We start from the raw sequence: 22,677 nt of genomic DNA on the forward strand, positions 1-22,677 counted from the left end.
AACCTGTGTCACTCTTCCCGGGTGCTTAGAGGTGAAAATCTGCTGAACCCTCAGCCAACCACTACACAAAACCTCCAATTAAAATGAGACCTAGAGGCTCTTTTTGCTCCTCCTAGAAGGATTCTGAGGACCCTATAAGGAACTCTCTATAAGTAAGCCCAAACTGGAGTTCTCAAAACAACCACATGCATACTTCATTGGCAGATCTGCAAAAAAACACGGACAAAAACGAAACTTTGCCAATACCAAGTCGCTTCCTGTAAAGGACTGAGACTCTCTGGTCTCAGATGAATGGACTGGATAAAATGAATACATCAAAGATCAACATACTCATGGAATCATTTGGAAATGAATTAAATCCATACTGATGAGTCCATTACTTTGTTTCAGCCAGTTTTGTGGACGAGGGCAGTTTTGATTAACTCAATGATTGTGCTGAACTTCAATCTGCTTAGTATTTTATTTCTTCATAATCTTGCCTCTGTTGGAAGGACCATGGCTTGTTAAGCATGAGTTATCATGCATTGAGAGACTGCTGAACCACTTGAGACAGGTTTCCAAGAGGGCAAGACTAACTCTGCACACACTGCTGCTGCAGTTTGTTAAACTAGTGAAGAAGTCCAGCATCTTCCTGAGCTGGAACAATTTTCCAATATATATTTAATATAATTAATTTAATATTGTGTAAAAGAGCAGTATGCATATTCTTCAAAAATGCCAAATCTGCCTGCCTTGGGAGTCTTCAGAAAGTCAATCTGGCAGCCTCATGGAAGCAACCCAAATAACTACATTCTCCTCTCTCTCATTTCTAAAAATATCATCACAAGCTCTGTTGTTTCCCTCCCCCTCTAAACTGACTAAACCACTTTCTAAAATAAGGTTACAAGTTGCAATAGAGAGATGATACAGTGATGGGGATAAATCCCATCCATCAAACAAACTGAACAAAGTTATACAGCCATCAGCTGAATTATTTCACATGCTGGGGATGATCCCGAAGGGAAGAACTCTGAGTGCACAGCAAAGAACAGCAGAACAAAACCTCGCTTTGATATCAGTCGAGAATGCAAAGCCACTGCCCATGTCTGCAGTCACAGCATATTGAGCTCAGCAGAAGGATGCACGTGCACACACACACACACACAACTATTCCAGTATGGAAATCAACCTTTCCAAAGGGTCACCATGAAGATGTGTTCCCTGCAGGGGAGTTATTCCATAACAGTGACCATGAATCACACTTCACAGCAGTAGCATATACCAGCTGCTAGACAAGATGGACAGTTCATCTGACCAGGACAGGAATTCCCATGTAAGAGTTAACCACCATCAGGGGATAACAGAAAGCACTCTGAACCACCTCTGGAATTAGGCAGACTCTTTGGCAATCTACACAGACATTGATGTGCAGCACAGAACAGCATCCGTAGCTCAAGCTACTTAACAAATACGTGAAATTGCTTGAGTGAGACATCTTAGTTTTTAATTCAGCCTTCCAACAGAATTTAACCCAGTAATACAACATATGGCCACAACTGTGATAAGTTGTCTTGCATCAAATTGGTGTGTTTCAAAAAGGAACCTCCTTTTCTTCAGAGATGTAGCAAGGTAAAAGAGAAGGCAAGGGGAGTGGTAAGATTTCCCTTGGTTAAATATTGTGAAGATGAATTTCACACAGAAAATCTCTTCTGAAAGGTATCTGCTGTCAGAGCAAGTCCTTGGAAGCCTCTTCCACCACACCTCTCCCTGTAAAACAGGCTTAGATGGCCCAAGATAAACCCCTCCTTTTTGTTAATAATCTTTTGAAATTTTGAAAATTCTGTTGAAAATTGTTTTTGAAGGAAAGAATTTCTGACACCAGTGAATGGACATAAAGATTTTGAAAACTGTCAAAATCTGTTCCATGCTCCCCCGTGAGATTTTCAGCATGATAGTTTGGCTAAGTCCTTTTGTGCAGTTAAGTGTCACCAGACAGGACAGTCACAATCAAGTCACACATCTCCCTAGAACTTGTCATGAACAGTTTCAACTCTCCTGTTCCTGCAGCCAGTGCTTGTCAGTGCTGCAGTAACCATCACCACTGCCCCAAAATGGCCAACTCGGTCCTTGCTCACTGCTCCAACAGCAGGACAGCTTCTGCAGCCTGTTTCAGAAGGCATCCATCACCTCACAGAACGTTTTACTGAAGCTGGATGTAACTGAGCTCATGCTTCCACAGCTTTCTGAATAAGCTTGGGGAAATGACGCCACATTTGAGCCATATCAAATGAAAAATGTAAATCCTGCACCCACTTAAGAAATACTGTGATTTTGTCTGTCAGAGGTTTAACATTAGTTCCTCTTTTAGCACAAATATGCATATATATGTATGGGGTAATCCCTATGTCATGTGGACAGCCACAGCTGAAGCTGCACAGATAAATTTGGCCATAACAGAACCCCAATTTGACTAGCCTAGTTCTTTAAAGAGTAGAAATAAACTCCTTAGGTAAGACAATGATAGGTTGGATTCCAAGTCAAACAGGGGACCCCATTCAATCCTGAATGCAGACATGGAACTGGCCAGTGCTGAGACTCCAAACATTTGGGTGTTCAAGTGTGGGAATTTTGCACCCCCTATAAAAGGGGATGTCTATCAATGAACTCTGGCTGTGTCACATGACTTTCAGTGTGTTCTGTCATGTGCCTGCCTCCAAAACTGTGACCCACTGTAATAGGTCAGCTATCTCAACAAATCCTCTTTGAACAGTCATCAAAAAGCACTTTCCATTTATGTCTTTTTACTTCTTACCTCATAGATTTTGAAATATGGATTTTATATTTGGAGCCTTAAGAAAGTTAAGAACATTATCTTGACCTTTCATGAACAGACACAGACATACACAGACAGACTGATTTCTTGTTTCACATTTCCACAACTTTCTCTTAGTGAACTGAGGGGAAGAGTGAAGGAACAAGATGTCAAAATTGCTCCTGTTAGCATAATTGAAAAGTTTGGAGAGATTTAGAGGATCACTCCTGGCAGAACATTATGACCTGTGGAATAACGAGGGTCTTCAACAAGCATTAGAACTGGTTATTATCTGGCACAAAAAAAAAAAACCCAAAAAACAAAAAAAAAAACAAATAAAAACAAACAAAACCAAAGAAAATAAAATTAAAAAAAAAAAAACAAGACAAAACAAAAAAACAACCAAAGGTGCCATGGCAGATTCTTCACCTGAAAAAGCCCTGGCACCAAATGAAGGGGTTCCTTCATTCAGATAATTGACTGGACACCTAATGAAAAAGATTACTACAGTTCTTCGATCTGGTGTAGAAAAAATGCACACAAGAAGCCATCAGGTTTCCAGAATTCTTCTTGAAGCTGTCCCTGTTGGCCATTGAAGTCATTGTCTTTCATTTAGGACCGTCAGAAATATCCAGTGAATTACCATCTAGTGAGTAGAAAAGGGTCTCAAACAGCTCTGAGACTGCAGAAACTCTATTTTCTAACAAAGCAGGTTACCTGGGGCTCTTCTGTGATAGGAAATAATAACTTGATCTCCTCATGCATCTGTACACACACACACACACACACACAGAGTTCCCCACTGATCTGGAGAAAGAACAGGCACCATCGCCCTCAGCTTCCCAGGCACTGTGCATCTTTGCTTTGACTATCAGCATCCTTAACTCATCACTTCCGTTTGATAATCTTTCTTGCCTTATAAACTAAAAAATCTGTCAGTTCTCTTACTGGTTCTGCTTATTTCTTAGGCCATGGACTGCTTGTTCTCTACAAATTCCTGCAACTTAGCTTTTCCAAACAGTAGTCTGTGTTCCAGCTTTAGTGTGCATTTTATCCTCAAGCTTTGTATCTGGGCTATTTTAGTGCAGTGCATCAAATAAAAGTGAAACTTACCTTACGTTAGAAAAATACTGCTTATTGCCTTTTATTCTTCACACACACACACCCACATCCACCCAACTCTATTCAATGCACTTGAAAGTAATTTCCTCTGGGTCCAACAGAAGCACACGCTGTCGCCCTTCATCCAGGGCAGGAATCTCACACACCCACAGGGGCACACCCACGACCACAGATAAACTACATCACATCACTCTTACTGCATTGAATTCCTCCTTTTTGTCAGGACATCTTAATAATCAGCATTTTGGATAGCACAAACAGAAAGCTCTCATTCCAGGAATGGGTAAACAAACCTGGCAGAGTCTGCCTGTTTTCTCAAGGAAGTGACAGTCTTCTGTCTTGCTAGGTTGGTTGAAACTGGGCTTGCTTTTCAGAGGCATCCCAAATGTATTCAAATATTACATTCAAATATACCTGAAAAACTGAGGTCTCTGCCTTTTTTACCTTAAGAACTTTGAAGAATTGGCATTTACCCTGAACCAGAGCAACATGCATTTGACAAGGTTATTAAAACAACCTTCCTGCTCAGGCTTGAGCCTGTGCCCTCCAATTTCCTTCTCCACCTCAATTTATCTTCCTCCAATTGAAATCACTGTTACAGCAGATGAGGTTTATCAACTTTATCAAACAAAAACAGCAGCTCCTACATCCAAATGAACTCAAATGGAAGGCATTCATTTGCACACCACTTCTCTCCTTCCTGATTGAAGTAACAACTAATTCGGTGGGATGTTAGCTTCCCCAGTATCTCACTAGGCAGGCTACTCATCACTGAACTGGTTCAGAACCATCCATCTGTATGTGCAAACGACTGCAGCTTTCATAGCCAATGCTTTCATTGCCTGTACAAATAACACATTTTTTTTCCAGGAGAGTGCAAGAATAACAGAACATAAAGCTCCTCAGGACCTACAGTCAATGCCACATCAGGACTTAAATTTACAATTTATGCTCCTCCACTATAACCCTGATGTTTCCAGACAAAAGTAATGCTCCTATGTAATGGTATGTAAAACCTCCTGCTTTCCTTCTGCAGCTCCCAACTAATCTGAGTTTTCCTCCTTCACAGAAGCTTGATCAGATCAGATGCATTCTCCAGAGCACAGCTTGTGCAGGCGCCTGCCCGGAGGGCGCTGAGTGCACACACAAACCTCTGCAGGGAAGAGAATCCCTGCGGAACACAATTCATTTTTGTGTGCTGGACATGTGCCAAATGTCCCAAATTGACTCAGAAGGAGGAAACGACCATCACCACCAGGTCAAGAAGGCATTTCAGTGCTGACTTTCCAGTTCACACAGCATTTGCTCAGCGTTTTTCATCACTTCTCTGCAGCTCTGAATGCTGCTGACTAGCAAAGGCAGGGGTTGAAACTGCTATGCCAGGGCTTGTTCCAGCTTGGCAAATTCAATTAAGTACAGCAGAAAAAGTTCTTCTCTGATTACAGCCAAAGATTCTTTGGCTAAACTGAGTAAATCAACTGCTGTTTCTACAAATGACAATCCCACTTTTATTTAAGGTGTAGAAAATACAAAGACTACACCAAAAAGATACTGAGGGTCATATACCTACCACTTCAATAAATTTGATAGCTTCAAAACTGCAGTATATACACATTGCCAAAAACCTGGAGTACACAAATGGACCATAAATCCATCCACGTTGGATTCTCATACTCGGTACTCATTTTAGATGCAATGATAACACAGCTACCTAAGAAGTACTTGATGCAAATTTTTCTTAAACAAAACCCTTTCATTTTTTATCTGATCCTCTTTAGCCAATGGCTGCACTTCTATGAAGCTTGTGTCACCCTGTATTTTAGTGAGAGTCAAGCAAGTCTCAGCTTTGGAAATTTAAAATTAACTGCAAGAAAATTATGGGCTTCTTTAAGCCTGTTTCCAAGGGTTCCATGTAGGTGTTAGGACTTGACACCATGGCACAGTTGCCACTACCTAAAAGGAGACAGAAGCTTTTTGTGCTGCTTGAAAGGAGTTTAGAGGTAGCTGGATGGGCTCACTCCTGGGACATATATTTGATGATTGAACCATCACCATGTCTCTAAAGAAAACCATCAGCATCAGCTGTCTAGATTACATGGCCAGACCTGACGAGCCCTTTCTTGGCAAGCTATTTAAATTCCACAAAACATCCAGGTAGAGGACCTTGGAGTCTGAATAAGTAGAAGCAGCCTGTGTTTAGACTGCTCACTATGGATCAGCTCTCATCTTCATGTAAGAGCTGTGTTCCCCTTCATTTAAATTAATCATATTGACCAGGAATGCCACTTTTCTGGGCCTCAGGTCTTTGTCAGTAGTGTTTTCCACCCTTCAGAGGAAAATTTGGCAGAGGGACAAGCTATCAACTCTTGTGGCAGAAAGCTCAGTACAGAACCAGGCCACCACATCAAAGACAGTCATTTTATTCCTTTAATTCCCTCAAAAAAAAAAAAAAAAAAAATCCTCTTTTCACTGCTGCCTGCACAGTGCTGGCTCAGGCACAGTGCTGTGAGGAAAGCCAGGGCAGGGAACCAGTGCTACTCGCCAGCTGATGACTGTGTTTCCTTCTGCCCTGCCGGGCAGGGAAGCCAGCAAGCCCCCTGTCCCACGCCAGCCCCCAGCACCAAGCCACTTGCCAGAGCTGGGAGCAAGTTTGGTGAACAGGTTAATTCCAGGAACTGCCAGAAACACAGCACAGTGAGAGCACCAGCCCCAGTACAGCCTGACAGCTTTCTGCCAGTGGCTGGCAAACACTGGTTTGCAGGAGAGTGACAAGATGCCAGGGATGTCTGCAGAGGCACACCTTGGGCTGCTGAGTTTGGGGGCCAAGGGAAGGTGCCAGATTCCTTTGGCTGCCATCAGTCTTAGCATTTATCAGCAGCGTATTAACTCATAACAACATGGCACTTGCAGCCCCATTTTCAGTGATGCTGCTATGTACCTGCACAGCTACAGCAGCCACACCAGTCACTCCCCTTAATAAAAAAGAAAAATGCACTGTCAGAGTTTTAGGAAGGACTGCACCAGGAGAGTAATGGGCTAAACAAATGGGAAGGACCCATTTGTTCCAGGCTCCAGGATCTCTTTATAGTGCTGGAGGTCCTGTGCATCTCCAGCTGTAAACAAGAAAACTGCAGAGGCTTTACTTGTTACATTTGCTAAGTCCTGCAGCAGGATGCCTTCCTGCCCTCCAAACCTGCATTGTGCAGCTCTGAGCTTCCTCCAGTAGTTATACATAGAAACAATCCATTAGCAGTCAGGTTAATGCACAGCACATAAACAGACCATGTTTGTCAGCATGTCTAAGCCCTACAGGTCAGCTGGCCACTTTATTTAAGAGACTCTGCAGCAGACTCACTGCAGGAAAGCAGGAACTTCCACTCTGTATTATAGGGGCAGAATGCAATCAACTGCTTTTCTGTTTGTTTTTTTTAAGGGAGCACAGGACAAAACTTCAGCTTGAAAGAAAAATCAAATGAAAGCTGAGCATTATTTCCTCTCCAATCTGTGCCTTCTATGCTTATGCAGCAGAATAAAGGCAAATAACCTGAATGCAGCCAGATGTTGCATTTCAGAGTTTGGGTGGGGGATAAAGAGAAGAATAGAACCCACTCTAGGGATCAGTGCATGCCTTCTAAAACACAAACATTTTAGAAGACGTCAACACATCACAAATGTTATTTGGATGTTCGGCTTGCCCGAGGGAGGGCAAAAAGGAGGCCTGCTATTAATAAGCTGTGGTTAGTTTTGAAATTAAAAGCTCAAATATAAGGGCAGTTCTCAAGAAAAAGATCCCAACTTTTTCAGCATGCAAGCTGCATCACTTCTTCACAAAAACTTGCTTTTAGAAACAGATGGCAGCCTGCAAGACCTACAAATCCTTTGTCTGGAGTGGCAAACTAGGCCCTATTGCCCATCAAAGTCAACCGTCACATTGTGAAGCACTGACCCTAACAAATCCATTATGTTTCTTTCTACCACAACGCTAAACCAGACAAAATGAGTCAGACTTAATACGAATGGGTGAGGGGTTTTAAATCCCTCTCCCCACCACCTCCACAAAAAATAAAGACAAAAGGGAGAGTCTGCGTTGACCCTCCACTGACGAGCCCTGCCGTGAGGGCTGCCCCCTTGGGCCAGGCTGCCCGAAGGAGGATGGATTTGGGGTCGGAGCATTTATATGGCACAGTGCAATGGCTTTGGGATCAGCACATTCTGTCTGTCAAACTACCCACACAGGCAAAAGTGAATATCCCAAGCAGGAAAGAAAGGCCCTTATGCTGGCTGAATAATTAGGTCTGATGTGCTTTGTAGTTTCTCAGCCCTCCCTTTACAGCTCTGCTGAAGTGCTGTGCAGATACATAGCACAGAGATGGGGAAAGCTCCTCACAGGTACAGCAGGGAAGAGAATATAATGATTTTTCTTGTCTGCCAGCTGAATCAAGGCAATGTGAAGAAATAGGAGCTCATATCAAAGAACTGCTGCCTTCACTCAAGGGAGAAAACAACAGAGAAGCCTGCTGAGGCGGTGATGGATGAAGCGATGATGTGGAAAGGATCCAAAAGCCTTTTCCCCGCTATGGCTATTTGGTGCATCTTGATACACAAAAGGAAACGCCCATCACTGGTACTCTCAGCAGACACCTCCCAGCAAGGAATACTTTTATCAAAGAAAAGATCTCTCTCAATAGCAGTAAGTCCAGTTTATGAACAATTCAAATCACTTTCATCTCACATATCTAAAAACAAGAGACAACAAGAAAGTCAGCATCCTCAGAGCAACAGTTTGGTTGGATTCTTCACACCCTCATAAAAATTGCTCCCCATCCCCCTCCTTTACTCATTTTCTTCAGCATAAAACAATCTCTCAAGGACATGGCAACAACGACACTGAAATTCAAAGCACTGAGATCAAACACATGAAGCTGACGCTCATTACGGCTAAATTATGTCACCTATCCAAAGGCTCAAGCTTATTATTTAAGACAATACAACAGTCATTAATCACAGCCATTGTGTCCTGCTTTAAAGGCGTCTAGAAAGCTAGAGAATACAAGGGAGATTTATTATACTACAGTGCCAGATTTAATTACATGGTTTTCTCCTCAGCATCTCGCCACTTGTAGTTCACCACCTGTTTGCACCAGAGGACCTGAAATAAAGACGCGCCAGCCCTTGAGGCCAGGCACGCAAGAGAGGCTTGTGCTGTCCTCTTCTTTGGCTGCTGTAGCAGAACAGACCATTTTGGGGGATGCTGGAAGCCAAATAGCTTGTGGAGACTTATTGTTTTCCTTTCAAAGTTTTAAACTTCCAGTTTCTTTTTATACATGTTCACATACGGAAAAAGCACATCCTTGAGCCCATGAGCAAAGAGAAACAGGTCTCTCTCTTCTTCCTAAAGCTGCAGTGCAAAGATTCGTACCCTCACCACCACAACAATGTATTTAAGCAGCATGTCTGTCTGCTGGCAGCCCTCTGAGTTTGCATTTTCTTCTATAAATATTTAATGTAGAAGAACTGTTCATGTTACCCACTTTGACCGAAGTGTTTTGACAACCATGCTCACCACATGACAATGATGCTCTGTTTAACACTGCAGCTGCATACAGGAGCATTTGGTTTCAGTTTTATACAATATTGTGAAACTGATGACCTCCTACAAATAAACCAGTTAATACATTTTTAAGGAGCAGAATTTAAATGCATTAGCAAGACAATTGTCAGAAAGCCACAAGAAGAAAGAAATTTAATTCCTAAATTCAAAAGCCTGCTTAAATTTAACTGCAATTCCTTGATATTAAACCAATTCAGATGGTGAAAATTAAAGATAATCAAACCTGGAAAAGCTAAGTAACCTCCTGATATTGTTTCTCTTCAAGCTAGAATAATTTCCAAACTTTCCAGACCACATGTTGTCATCAGCCCTCAGAGGTCTCTACACACATTTACCAGCCAGTTAATTGAATATACACAAAAGATGACGATGGCTCAGTGGATCACTTGGCTGGCCCCAAGGGAGGTTTGATCCCAGCCTGTCTCTAACATACAAAGACTCAGCATGGTCTATCAGCAACTAACCAAGAGTCAGTCTTTCAAATCTGAAGATCATAACATTTTTTCAGGTAAAGACAGGTCAGGGAAACTAAAAGGCCTAAGTAACCCAGCCAGTCAAACCCACACAAATAGCTCTACTACTGTTAGTGATGCAGAAAGGCACTTTAATAACTCTCACTGTAACATGGAATCACTTAAGCACAGTTTGGAAAAAATACGTAACATAAGAAAGAGAAACTGAGTCAGAAATGTTTATCCTTCTCCACATCTCCTGGCCCCCGAGCATCGTCTCGGTTACCCAGGGGCTCATTAATGCATTCATCTATTACAAGCTTGCTAGAAGCATGGAGCGATGCCACTTCGGTATGAGCAGATTAATCAAGCAGGGATTGCCAGCAATCCACTGCAAGGCAATGCCATCTCCTTCTAGGCTATTTCAGCAGGCAGATTCAGCTGGATATTGTCATTTACTTCCAAGACAACTCATAAATGCGAAGTGATTAGCCATCTCTTGCAGCGCCTTTTACCAGAGTTACTCAAAATTTAATGCACTTAATACAGTTTTATGACTCCTAATGCATCATTAGCACTTTAATATATCAGACTACAGATTTTCGTTCTTAACAATCATCAGAAAGGTCAGGATAGCATTTTAGAACAATAAAACATGAGGATGAGCTGGTTTGTTCTTGAATGTAGGAAGGGGGAAGATAAGGAAAGGAAAAGATAGTAAAGAAATCTCTTCTCCAGCATATTCTGTACCTCCCACTCAGTGCATTTTGAAAAAATACAAAAGTGTTTTGCCACAGACACATCTCTGGATGCAGTAGTACCACCATAGTCAAGCTCCTGCATGCTTTCACTAAGCTTGAGGAAGGACTTGGACCCTGCAAACAACCCTCTGAGAACTGTTATTTATTGCTAAACATAGCTTTGTTCCCACTGCCTGTTATCACACTGTAGGAGCTGAGACTGAGCAAGAAAGACTAAGAATGATGGCTTTAGCACAGCTGTAGGGTTTCACAGGTATGGGTGAATAGCACTCGGAATTATGCAACAGGATGCCATGACAGAAATCATCATCCTCTCATCTGCAGCTCCTTTTGCTCACACAGGCCTGCTAGCTCCCATATTCCTTCCTTCCCTCTCAGTACCAGGAGTTACCCTCACTCCCCACCCCACCAGATGGGCAGGAGGCAACGCATGCTCTGCTCAGATCTCTGCTCGGATCCCAGCTCTGGGGCTGCCAATTAGCCTGCCAGGATACCCACATGGAGGGGCCCCCCTTGCTTTACAAAGTGCTCTTGCTTTTCCTGCAGCCTTTGTACTATTGAAAGGTTAATTAGGATCTCTGCTTTAGCTGCAGGGACTTCACCAAAAAAATCCCTTTCTTTTCCATTCCACCTCTGACAAAATTAAATTGACCTGTGTGCTCAGAAGTGGGTAGATAGGATAAGATTGGGGGGAGGGCAAGACTGGTTTGGGGGGTTGGTATTTTGACTTTTTTATTTTAATAAAAAGGAAACAAGCCTCGTGTGATCATGTTATCAACCACTCATGCTAAGTTTTGAGTGTGATAACACTGCACTATTAAGAACACAGATGGTCTCCTGCTTAGTTAGCATCAGCTTCCCTTTTGAGTTATTCAGCATCACAAGCAATACTGGGTCAGGAGTCATCGTCGCAAAGTGCTGACAAAATATCAACCAATAACTGAAACCCAATACCGATTTTGAATTGCAAATAGCTTTCAGATCATTATCACCATCACATATGATCTGCATCTTGGACACACCACTGCAGCGGCTGCTCTGAGCAATTCACTCTCAGCTCTGGGACAGACCTAAATCTGTGCCTTTTCTCCCCGGTTCCCGGACAAATGGCTCTTCCAGTGCTAGGACGGACCTGCAGGCGAGGAGCACGAATACACCCAGGCCCCCGGACAAGATGTTTTGTCATTCTTCTTCCCGCCGAAAGCACAAGAGCTGAACTAATCGGGGCCCCGAGCGCCTGGGTCACAGCCAGGGCACCCGCGCCAGGGACCTCGGCTCTTTCTCACCTGCTGACAGGGACAAAGCAGGCCTGAGGGGCCTGAGCTCATTAATGCAGAGTTTTCATGGGAAGTTCGGCCCACATTAGGCTGGAGGGATTTTTTAAATTTTTGTTGTTGTTGTTGCCTTTTTTTTTTAAAACAGTGTGTTAGGCCGAACAAATTTCAACAGGGCTCTTTCTTTCCCCGCTGAAGTCACCACCCCATGGGCAGCTCCAAGCAGAGAGAAAACAAAGACATGGGCATAGAAATGACAGTAAGTTATTACCCAGAACTGCTATTGTGAAAGTTAATATCTCCCATCACTATTCCCCTTTTGCTAAGTGCAACAGCAGACCATGGCTACAGCTGTCTCACCCTATGCAGATGTTCATATTTATACAGGAAAAAAATTATTACTTAATAGCATTCCCTACACCAGGATTCTTTAATTCTTAGTCATTCCCCAATTTGAGACACAAACACTAGACGACACATCCCTGCTTGAATTAAGAGAGTCAAACAACATCTGCTATCACACTCACTAACGCCAGAAAGAGACAACATATTTGCAAATACAACAGTAAGAGAAACCTATCTTGAACAGCATCATCTTGGAAAAGGCTAAACACCTAATCCATCCATGCTGAATAGCTACTATCTTGATTTCCAGAGACAAATGTTCTCCCTTAGTAGATTCATGGCAATAGTAGAGACAGAGGCTGACAGCCCCAAAAGGGGTACATTAAAGATGCTGTAATACCATTCTTCCTGGCCTTGATATTCCTGCAGTTCTAACAAAAGCATCATGTACAGCAAAATACACCCTTCACAGCTCTGCACATATCTACCATCAGTCATTTTATAAAGCACCTGGCAGTTCTCAAGCAATGTGAGTCATGACCAACATTTAATCTTCATAGCCTCACAAAATTTTAGGTTGGGTGTTTTCAGCACTTCTGTTGGTTTTGTTTGGATTCTTTGGTTTGGGGGTTTTTTTTAAACAAAAAGTGTGATTTTTTCCTCATATACTTGGTGCTATGTATTTTCATATAGTTATACTGGAAGAATAAACAAAATGAGAAAGCACAAAATCTACATTACAAAAAAGTCCCATTCTAGAAACAGTGTAGCAACCCTTTATCTCTTCCACACCAGCCAGTATCACAGCTGAAAGTCTGTGTTAACAGAGCTGGTGTTTTAAGCATAAAATTGTTCTTCATTTTAAATTTATGTCAGAGTATTGCACAGCATAAAACAAACAAGAATACCAAGTGGGAATGCTGACGGAAAAATAGTATTGTGTGAATAACTAACTCATCAGCAAATCTTCCCCTCCCTCAACAATGAAAAGCCAAATATTTATTCAATTGCATATTGCATTCTTTACTCAAATACTTCATAATTTGAATTTAAAACAACAAATCTCAATTCCCTTTCCTGAACATCTCAGGGGAGGCCAGGGGGCCCAGCAGAAGGTATTTACACCATCTGACTGAGTTCATCTCAGCAGCAATCTGGAGAAAAAGCAGGAGAGGTGGGCTCTTAAACAAGCGATTTGGACCCTCCAGGCAAGCTCCAGGTCAGTGAGAACAGGGATTGCAGAACCTGTCAGACACCTGAAGGTAGTGTAAGCAATACCTATTTGGACCACGACAGAAGTATCCTCTCCCAGAAGTCTCCAGCTGCATTCCAAACGCTGGTCAGTCCAAAGCAGACTGCTTGGCCCATCTGATCAATATTTCATTGAGGAATTACCAGAGAAGTGAGTTCTGGGTTTCATCATCTCATTACTAAGAGCTCAGCCCTCTTGTGTTTCAGTCACAAGGGACCCAAAGCACCTCTCACACCTGGGCAGCCTGGTGTAAGGAGCAAACGTGGTGATACTTGATTTTCCCTTGTCACTCTAGTTCCTGCTCCCACAGGTGACATGGCATCACACCGCGTGCCACCGCACGCCAATCCACTTGTACGTGAAAATAGCTCTGCATGGAAATGAGCAAAGGTTTATAGAGATGCTGAGGGGAAAATGCAAATTTATACAAATAATTTCAGTCATCCGTGAAAAGCAGCAGCCACTACACACCCATGACAGTTGAGCTTGGCTTTTTTTTTTTTGTTTAATCCTGTCATTGTTTACACAGAATGGTGTTTCAGATTAAGCCCCCTTACCCTTCCACATGTTAGTCTTTAACATGACAAGAGAATGTGAAGAAGGGGGTGGATGGAGGATACTTCTGGCTTTCATGCTGTGCAACTTTCCACTCACACAGATTCAAAGCATGATTTGACTCCATACCAACCTTAATATTAAGCTTGCTAGGGTTTTTTTTTTTTTAAGTGCTGCTAGATCCCAGAATTATTATTACAATTTGATGATTAAAATGACTGTCAAGCAAAGTCAAATTTATGCTCCAAGGTAAGGGGGGGTGCTCACTCTACAAGACTGACATATTTAAATATTGCCTCTGAATACAAACCAAGAACAGCTGACACGTTTGTATGAAACTGTGAAGGTTGTTCTCCAGTGAGAGAACCAGTTTTCTTTACAGATCCACCAAAAACAGACCCCTCACTCCAATACTATACTCTACTAAGAGTTAACTTTTATACTATCACTTGAAGCAGGTCACTGAGATTTGGCAAAGTCCTTCAAACCACAGAGTATATATTAGCATGGGAATACTCCTCCATTTTAACTCTTTAAGCATCTGCTTGGATGTTTTGATGTTATTTTTCATGGCTTGGGTAGGTATGGAGGTAGAAGCAAAACCTCAGACCTCAAAGGAGAATGGCTTCATGTTTTCAGCCATTCAGGCACCTCCACCAAGCCTAGGACACCCTAATGAGAGAACCTTCAGTTGAGATACAATGATCAGACAGCTGATTAAAAATTATCTTTGACTCCAAGCAAGAAGCACAAATGGAGTTGTTTATATTTTCATACTGGTAGCGTAACAGAAGTTTCTTCCAGCCGTGCCTGTATCTGACACCTTAGCAGTCTGTCACACATGAGTCATCTCCCCAGTATGTTTCTTTTACTATGATGACCCATCACCACTTCTTCCCTTATTACTTTTGGGATTATCAATATGGCTAATGTGATCAAAACACCACAGCGAAGGCTTACTGTTTTCTGACCAAATTTGTTTTTCATCAATACAATTTTTCCTACTGCACCTACTTTTGCTATTTGCTGGTTAAGAGGTAGATAATGAAAAAAAAAAAAAAAAAGGAAAAAAAGTAGGCTATTTACACTTATGAACTATATAGAGATTCACATATTCCACAGAATTCCTCTCCATGCACACCAGAGGTGGCTGAACAAGCTACTTGTAATGTTCTTCCCACACAGGTAAGCGGTCCTCCATGACCTCAAACAGCACCAGCCAAAGACCACAGCATTAACTGCATCAAAGTGCACGCACTGTTTGTTTTCTTCCCCTTCATTCACATTTCTCCTTGACTCCAGCCCTCACTGCAACAGACCAGAACTGCAGCAGGAGCAGTGTGCCAGCCACGTATCCAGCCCACGCAGGAGCTTTGCAGGCTGTACACTTGCCAGCATGTTTTAGGGACGAGCTGGCATTAAGGACAACTTGATTAGTCCATGACAAGAGGGTGAAAAAAAGGCAGGCAAGAGGGCCCTGACACCCTTGCTCTGCTGGCTTACGTGCAGCTCAGCCTCTCCTGAAGCAGCTCATTTTGGAGTTATTCCTATGTGGAGCTCTGCATTGGCACAGGCGAGGTGTGGGAAGGGTGTCAGGGCACTGGCACAGCTCCTGCAGCACTGGGAAATGGCTCTGGCGAGGACACGGGAAAACAGCTGAGCAGAGAAATCAATACTACAGTCACGCACTGCCCTGAGCGATTCTGACATATTTATGGCTACTGCTCCTCCGTTTGCAGAGCGGTGGGCATCGCCTTCCCCCAGATGCCACCATCCTGCAGCACCCTGAGGACCAGGGCGAAGGTGGGACCAACTCGGGAGCCTCTCCCCTGGCAGCGGGGACCTTGACCTTAGGTCACACCCTCCATGTCCATACCCTCCCCACCGACACCCGGCTGTGCCGAGCCCGACCCGGCATTGCCGCGCTCCCTGGGATGTGCCACGCTTGTCTTTCCCAGCTCTGTGCCCAGGCTGCGACCGCCGTGTCCCTGCACAGCCACTGCACCACTAAGCCACCAGGATGGGGCCAGCAGTCAGTGACTTCGGGCTGATGCGCAGGAACAAGATTAGGGCTGGATTTAGGTCGTTCTTATAAAGGACAGCAGCTCAGCCATTCCGCCTGGCACTGCTTTGATTACCACTGCATTTAGAGCGTGTGAAGGAAAAGGGCTCCCTCCTGCAATTTTAACGGTGCAGTTCCTGGGATCGTCGCTGGAAAAGCCCCCTCACGTACCCTGTCACACCTTCCTCTGCTCTGCTACTGCAGCAGCCGCTGGCAGCCTCCGAGCGTGCGAGAGGCTTTAGTCTTCCTAAGTGGAAATCAAAACAGCGGCTTATCTGGCAAGCAGAGTACAAGAAATTCTCTTTGGTTTAGCATTAGTGAGTCAGTGCTATTGATAGGAATAATAATGTCTTTCCAATCCAATCAGTACCTTATTTTCAAAGGAATACAGTTATAAAAAATTCAGATGAAGGCAAATGTATAACAATGATGACACCAGGGCTGGGTGAGCATTTAAATCCAGTATTTCTCTGGCATATATACAGATAGAGAATGAAAGTGCTATTGCTAAAACACAGCTATATGTCACAGCCATCAGCAATTCCACAAACGGTCTGTTATCCAAGCAAGCAAGAGAGTTACTCCTTATTAAAGGTTATTGTAACTGGAGATCATACTTGTCAATAATAATGATAGTTCTTTATAAAATCACTTCTCCCTTTGGCTGCAGAACTCCTCCTATAGGAACTAAGTCTTTAATGCATAATTCAGAATATTTTTTTTAATAAGATTAAAATCTTTGTGGTATTACAATGGAATTCTGGTTTCCTCCAATAGCAAAAAATAAGTGAAGAATGAACAATTACAGCAACTATCCATGCCAACACCATTAAAGATGTAGAAGAGAGTAGAAGTATTATTTCTGTTTCAGCATCCAATTTTGGTTTTCCCAAAAGCAGGGATTATCTCCATGCTTTTTTAACTAGAAAAGCAACATTTTCTCTATGCAAAATAAGATTTGGTTTCACATGAACAAAATATTAACCCAGTTTAGATTTTCATCAAACAGCTTTCCTAAATTAATACACAGTATTTCCCTCTTATTATGACAGTTCACAAAAAATGACAGTTACTTCAATAAGCCGGCTAGTCCATCCAATCCCTAATCCATGAGACTTGGTTTTTTCCAGCTATAATGTCAGAAGATTTAGTGCTGCATTTGAGCATCACTTCTTAAGGGGGGCTGGAGAAACGCTTGAATTCCATCCCTCCCACGAGCCCTGCAAAGATGAGAAATCCTAAGCAACCGACCTCAACTGCTTCTGAGGAGCAAGTTAAGTTTTGTTAACTAGAACAGCATATGCCATCTCTGCCTCTACTTGCACCATTCTCATCCACATCCAGGTTACTTAATCTGGACAATCCCTCCAAAAATGCTCTGCGCAAATCTGGACCGTACTTAAAAATGAAAAGCAAAACTTCTGTAACCTGCTTTTCATTTGCGTCAATTGCGTAAGCCGCAAATGGGAATCACAGCTCATCAGATATTCCTCGGTAAAGGGAAACTTAGTCTATTTCCAGCAAACCAGGAAAAAATCCAATTGCCTATTTTCAGAGAAGCCATGCACACAAGAAGTTGTATCACTGTAGTAATGCCACCAAGTTTTCTGGCAGCGTGCTTTGCGCACAGACTTGGCACGGAGGAAGCGCGAAGGAGAACGGCGCAGGCGGTGGGGAGGCTCTGCAAGGCGTGAGTGTGCAGGTGCCAAGCACACACAAGGATGAAAAAGTCTTTTAGCTTTCTAAAAATAAGAGCCTACAAGATAGGAAGCAGAGTTAGCCAGACTGCAGCATGCCCTGTTTGGATTTCAACATCTCATTGAAGGGAAATTAATTACCAATATGTGGATATTTGTAGGGAAACAGCATGAGAAGAAATGTGCATTTTCCCCAAGACATTCAGCGTTTTCAGTGAGTGTGACCAGTATCCAGTCTCTGCTTTGCTGGCCATTAAAATAAATAATTTGATCTTAAAAGCAGAGTAATGAAGCTCTCTACAGTTTTCAACTATATACTGAATGGGACAGTAGCACATTGAATCTTTACACAGTGGCCCAAACTACACAGTGTAAGGTAACATTTACAGTTCATGTGTGGAAAAAAACCCTAGAAAAATCTTATCAATCTTTTCACACAGCAAGCAGGCTACCATAACTCCATCAATAAGACACAGAAGGCACCATCCAACATGGTCCTTCAAGTCCCAGTTCCCACGGCGGCTTACTGCACCTTCTCTTCCTCCAAACTGCACCTTCAATGGAAACCAGTCCTTCCACTTTAGAACAAAACACCCATCCTTAACTCTCTCCCTGCTTTCCTCCACAGCACTAAATTACTTACCCAGTAAAGTATATTTCATTTTCTTTTTAATTGAGTCATGTGTATTCTGGATTTTTCTAAAATGTAGTTTGTGACACTTGGACAAGATACTACAAAATTTAACACGTTCCCCAAGCAAATGATAAAAGCTGCTACAGCCAGAAAACCTTGTGCCCTGCACATGTGGTTCACTATACATGAACATAAAGTTCATACAGTATGACAAAACACATGATAGAAACAATACAATGAACAATTAGGTCTTTTTGTTAAATGCAATGTTAAATATTTACTATAACAAATTCATTTGAGCACATGCAATTCCAAGGCTCGTAGCCTCAAAATGGCTTTACCCGAAAGAAGCAGGCATGAAGAGGAAAGTGAACTGAAATTTATTTTCCATCAGCCCTAAACATGACAGAAAAGCTCCCTTCACCCTATTTCAGTACGGTTCAACAGGGCACTGAAACCAATACTGAAATTTTCATTCTTTTCAAGATATTTCACATCAAATACCCTACTTTTCTTTTATGACCTCTCCAACTGCTAAATGCCAAGAAATCCTTAGATAGTTTCCTTTCCTCCCTCAAGTCCCTGGAAAGAGCCTGGAAAAAAGAAGAGTTTTTTCCCTCCATCCTTGAGTGAGAGCTTTGTGATAAGGGCCACAAGTGTTTTGACAACATCATAATCTACACACAACTTTGTTGTGTGCCTGGATACACGACCAAGTTGAGCAATAGGTAAACAGCTTTTAGATGTTCAAAATTAGCTCACTTAAAAACCCCAAATCAGCCATCTGAAGAGCCAGCTGTGGAGCAACTCACTACCAAAAAAAAATCTGTACCAGAAAACATTGTACATGCAAAAGATAAATGAATAATCTAAGCAAAATGAACCATTTCCTTGGTGGAAAATTCTCATCTATCAAGCTTATTTTAAGCCCTAAGCATCCATTCAGTGGAACAAGAACTATAAAACAAGACAGACTTCCCTAAAACCATGTCAAAATGTTATACAATGATAAATGTTGGTTTTATTTCATTTTCTGAACAGACCTATCAGCACTACAAGAATTAAAAAAGCAGTTTTTCACCCTGCTTTCAGAGGTAACACTGAAACATTTCACGCCTGAAGCTGTAGATGAGGATTTTTGGTCCTTTGTTTTTAATTGAAGAGAGTTTTTGTGGAAAGAAATTTTGGGCTTGAGGCAAGAAGAGCCTCCACACAGGGGAGAGTCCCAGGCTGTCCCAGCAATGGCAGGGCACAGGTCAGGGAGTTCCAGATGACGCCAGAGCTGACTCACAGGCAGCTCCTTAGCACACCATGTACCACGGTGAGCTGCCTGGATCCCAGCAGATCACCACCGAGTCCATCTCAAATTATCAAGGATTTTCTAACTCCTGCTTCTCTCTTCACAGGAGAGGCCCTGGGGCCTCCAGAGCAGCAGCAGAGCTCCTCTTGTCCCTTCTCCAGCTCCTGTGCTCAGCCCCAAGGCAGCTCCATCAGTCAGACCTGGGGTGAGCTTTGTGAACAGTGGCTGCCAAGGGATTCCCGGGTTTGGGGATAAGCAGGTTCTTGATTACTTTTTTTGCTAAACTGGGGATGATCTGTGCAGCAGCTTAAGTCACGGCAACTTTTCACTGATGCCTTGTGACTTGCTACAACAAGCTCTTTAAGCACAAGGACAGCAAGATGTAGCTATCACAGCTACATAATACTGAAAGAACAGGGTCATTTACTTCTACAAATAATTTTAAGAACATTTTTAGAATTAACCATTTGTGGGTTTCCTGTGATAGAACAGACTTTCTGTTTGTTCCCTCAAGTATCTTTCTCCCCACCCATTACAGCAGTGAATTCAATCATAGTATTTTGGTTTTTGAAACCTGTAACACAGATTTCCACATGGGCTCTCACTACTGCCTGCCTAGAGCAGCACTAGTACCCCCCAAGCTTTAACAGAAATGTTTTCTCAGCTACATCTCAAACCAGAGTTAATTTTTCCACGGCTGCATTATATTTGTGACTTACAGTACTCCCTGTTCCTCCCTAGCATTTCCCACTGCTGAGCTCCCAGCTGATAGCAGAAAGCTCCTGTCACGAGTCCCTAAAAATATAACATTGCTCAGTGGCAATATTAAGTCCCATCATATTTCTGTTACTCCACTTCTTCCACATCCTAGCCCTCCTAAGGTATTAAGAATGCCTTCCAAACTGGCATTACCAAAAATGTTTGTATGTCCAAACCACATTGCTGGACCTTGCCTAGTTTAAACCAGTTACAAAGACATTGCTTCAAAAATTGCTACTTTTGTTAAATTCTCTTGGAAATTATTCACAGCTGCACTGTATTTTTAAATGGGAATATCCCAGATGAGCCAAAATTACTTTCTTTCACTAAAAAATGCAGAGGGAAGTTGCTTTAGCTTTGAAATCTGCAGTTCAGCCAAACCTACTGAATGACCACAGAAGAGGAGCCCTGTAGTGGAGGCACTACATTTGCACAAACCCACCACACTCAGGCTGTCCTTGAGCAGTGCTCCCCAAGAGCATACCTGTGTACCTCCCTGGGAAATGGTGCAAAAATCAGCCAAAGCAGACTTGGAAAGTCTGGGTACATCAGGGAAGGCACAGCCTACCAGCCAACACAGCTTTAAAAATAGTTTATTTTCAGATAGATGACTCAAAGTTTAGGTAGCTGAAACCCCAATAGGTCATATCATGCAAATCAAACCCTGTACACCATCAGCTGGGAAGTGGCTCACGAGTCAGGAGTTTTCTACTAAAAGCAGCAAAACTGAAAACACACAAATGTGGTCACATGAGAAAAAACAAAGAGATGAAAGTACATTTAGCTAATGCTTCAACTTGGAGACCCCAGGGCTACCTCCAGTGCGTGCTCACCGCCAAGGGTAGAGACTTGGTTACCCTGCTTTAAGATAAGGTTCCTTGGAAACATACGAGCACCCACCCCTTTCACAGGTGACAAAAACATGAACTTCAACCAGCGTACATTGATCAGTGATACAGATCATCACGTCTCTTACACAACAAGAAGGCAAGGTACTTCCTGATGCAATAGCTGCAGAGACCTCATTAGGATCCCATCCTCAGGATGCCATTGCCAGGCAGAAGTGCTCACTGTGACAGCTACGGCTGCCTTCAACTTCGGCCACCCACAGCTCTTTTGCCTGCAGTGTGAACGCACGGGAGTGGGCAAACATTGGCACTTAAACACTTCCAAACTCGTAACTCCTCATGAGGAAACGCTTGGCTTCCATGCAATTAAACCCTGTTATTAAGCCTAAAGTTGATCAAATTTTGTATGTAAAAACCTGACTTAAATAGTTCCTTCTGCATAAACAAAAGTGACATTGAGGAAGAGCTGCTGCCTTATGCCAATGTAATCAGCTCGTATCCAGTCATGAGCCCACCAAAAATAAACATTTTAGAAAATGTGTTACAGCCTACCAATAGTTTTGTTCCTTTTTTTCTGTAACATTATGGGAGTGGAGGGGGAAAGAAGGATGCAGGAAGACTATTTCTGAATAGACATAAGATGTGAATAAATGTAACAAGGATGCGATTCCATTAATTTATTCAGTTCTCCCCAGATCCCTCCCCCTCCTCTCCAGTGCAGATACTGAAGAAAATGCATCTGCCCCGGCAGAAAGCTCGGTCGTTCGGCTCCCTCCAATTCCGTAACCCCGGGTTCCCTTCTCCCGCCGGTGGCACCCCGCTGGCCGCGGCCAGGCCACTGCCTTCCATCATTCCCCCCGCCACCATCGGGGACCCGGGCCAGCGGAGCCCGGCCCGCGGGGACGGCGCATCCCGGCGGCCAAACGCTCCCCGCCGCCCGGCCGGAGCTGCCCTCGGGGGGATGCTCCGCCAGCCCCGCCGGAGGATGCCTTATCCTCCTCAGTCGCTCCCTCCCTGCGGCTCCCACCGACGCGACCCCTCCTCGGGGGGAGCAGACATTTTGAGGCAGCGCATCCCAAACGCCCGGCGAGCCGCAGCGGTGCGGGCGAGGCCTCCCGGCGGCGCCGCTCACCTGCCAGCTCGTCGGGCTCCAGCCCGCTCTCCGCGTCGATGCCGCACAGCACGAAGTAGTGGGCGAAGCGGCAGGGCGCCGC

General features: G+C 43.4%; 1 protein-coding gene across 1 annotated transcript in view; it reads right to left on the reverse strand.

Annotated features, from left to right (window-relative positions):
* DENND5B (DENN domain containing 5B) overlaps nt 1–22,677 on the reverse strand; it is a 103,978-nt gene that overhangs the window by 80,739 nt on the left and 562 nt on the right. Inside the window, exon 2 of the mRNA XM_033514691.1 lies at nt 22,596–22,677. Coding sequence (XP_033370582.1) covers nt 22,596–22,677 — 82 coding nt within the window. The remainder of the gene's footprint in view (nt 1–22,595) is intronic.

The sequence above is a fragment of the Parus major genome, chromosome 1A (assembly GCF_001522545.3).
Source record: "Parus major isolate Abel chromosome 1A, Parus_major1.1, whole genome shotgun sequence".
NCBI classification, from domain to species: domain Eukaryota; kingdom Metazoa; phylum Chordata; class Aves; order Passeriformes; family Paridae; genus Parus; species Parus major.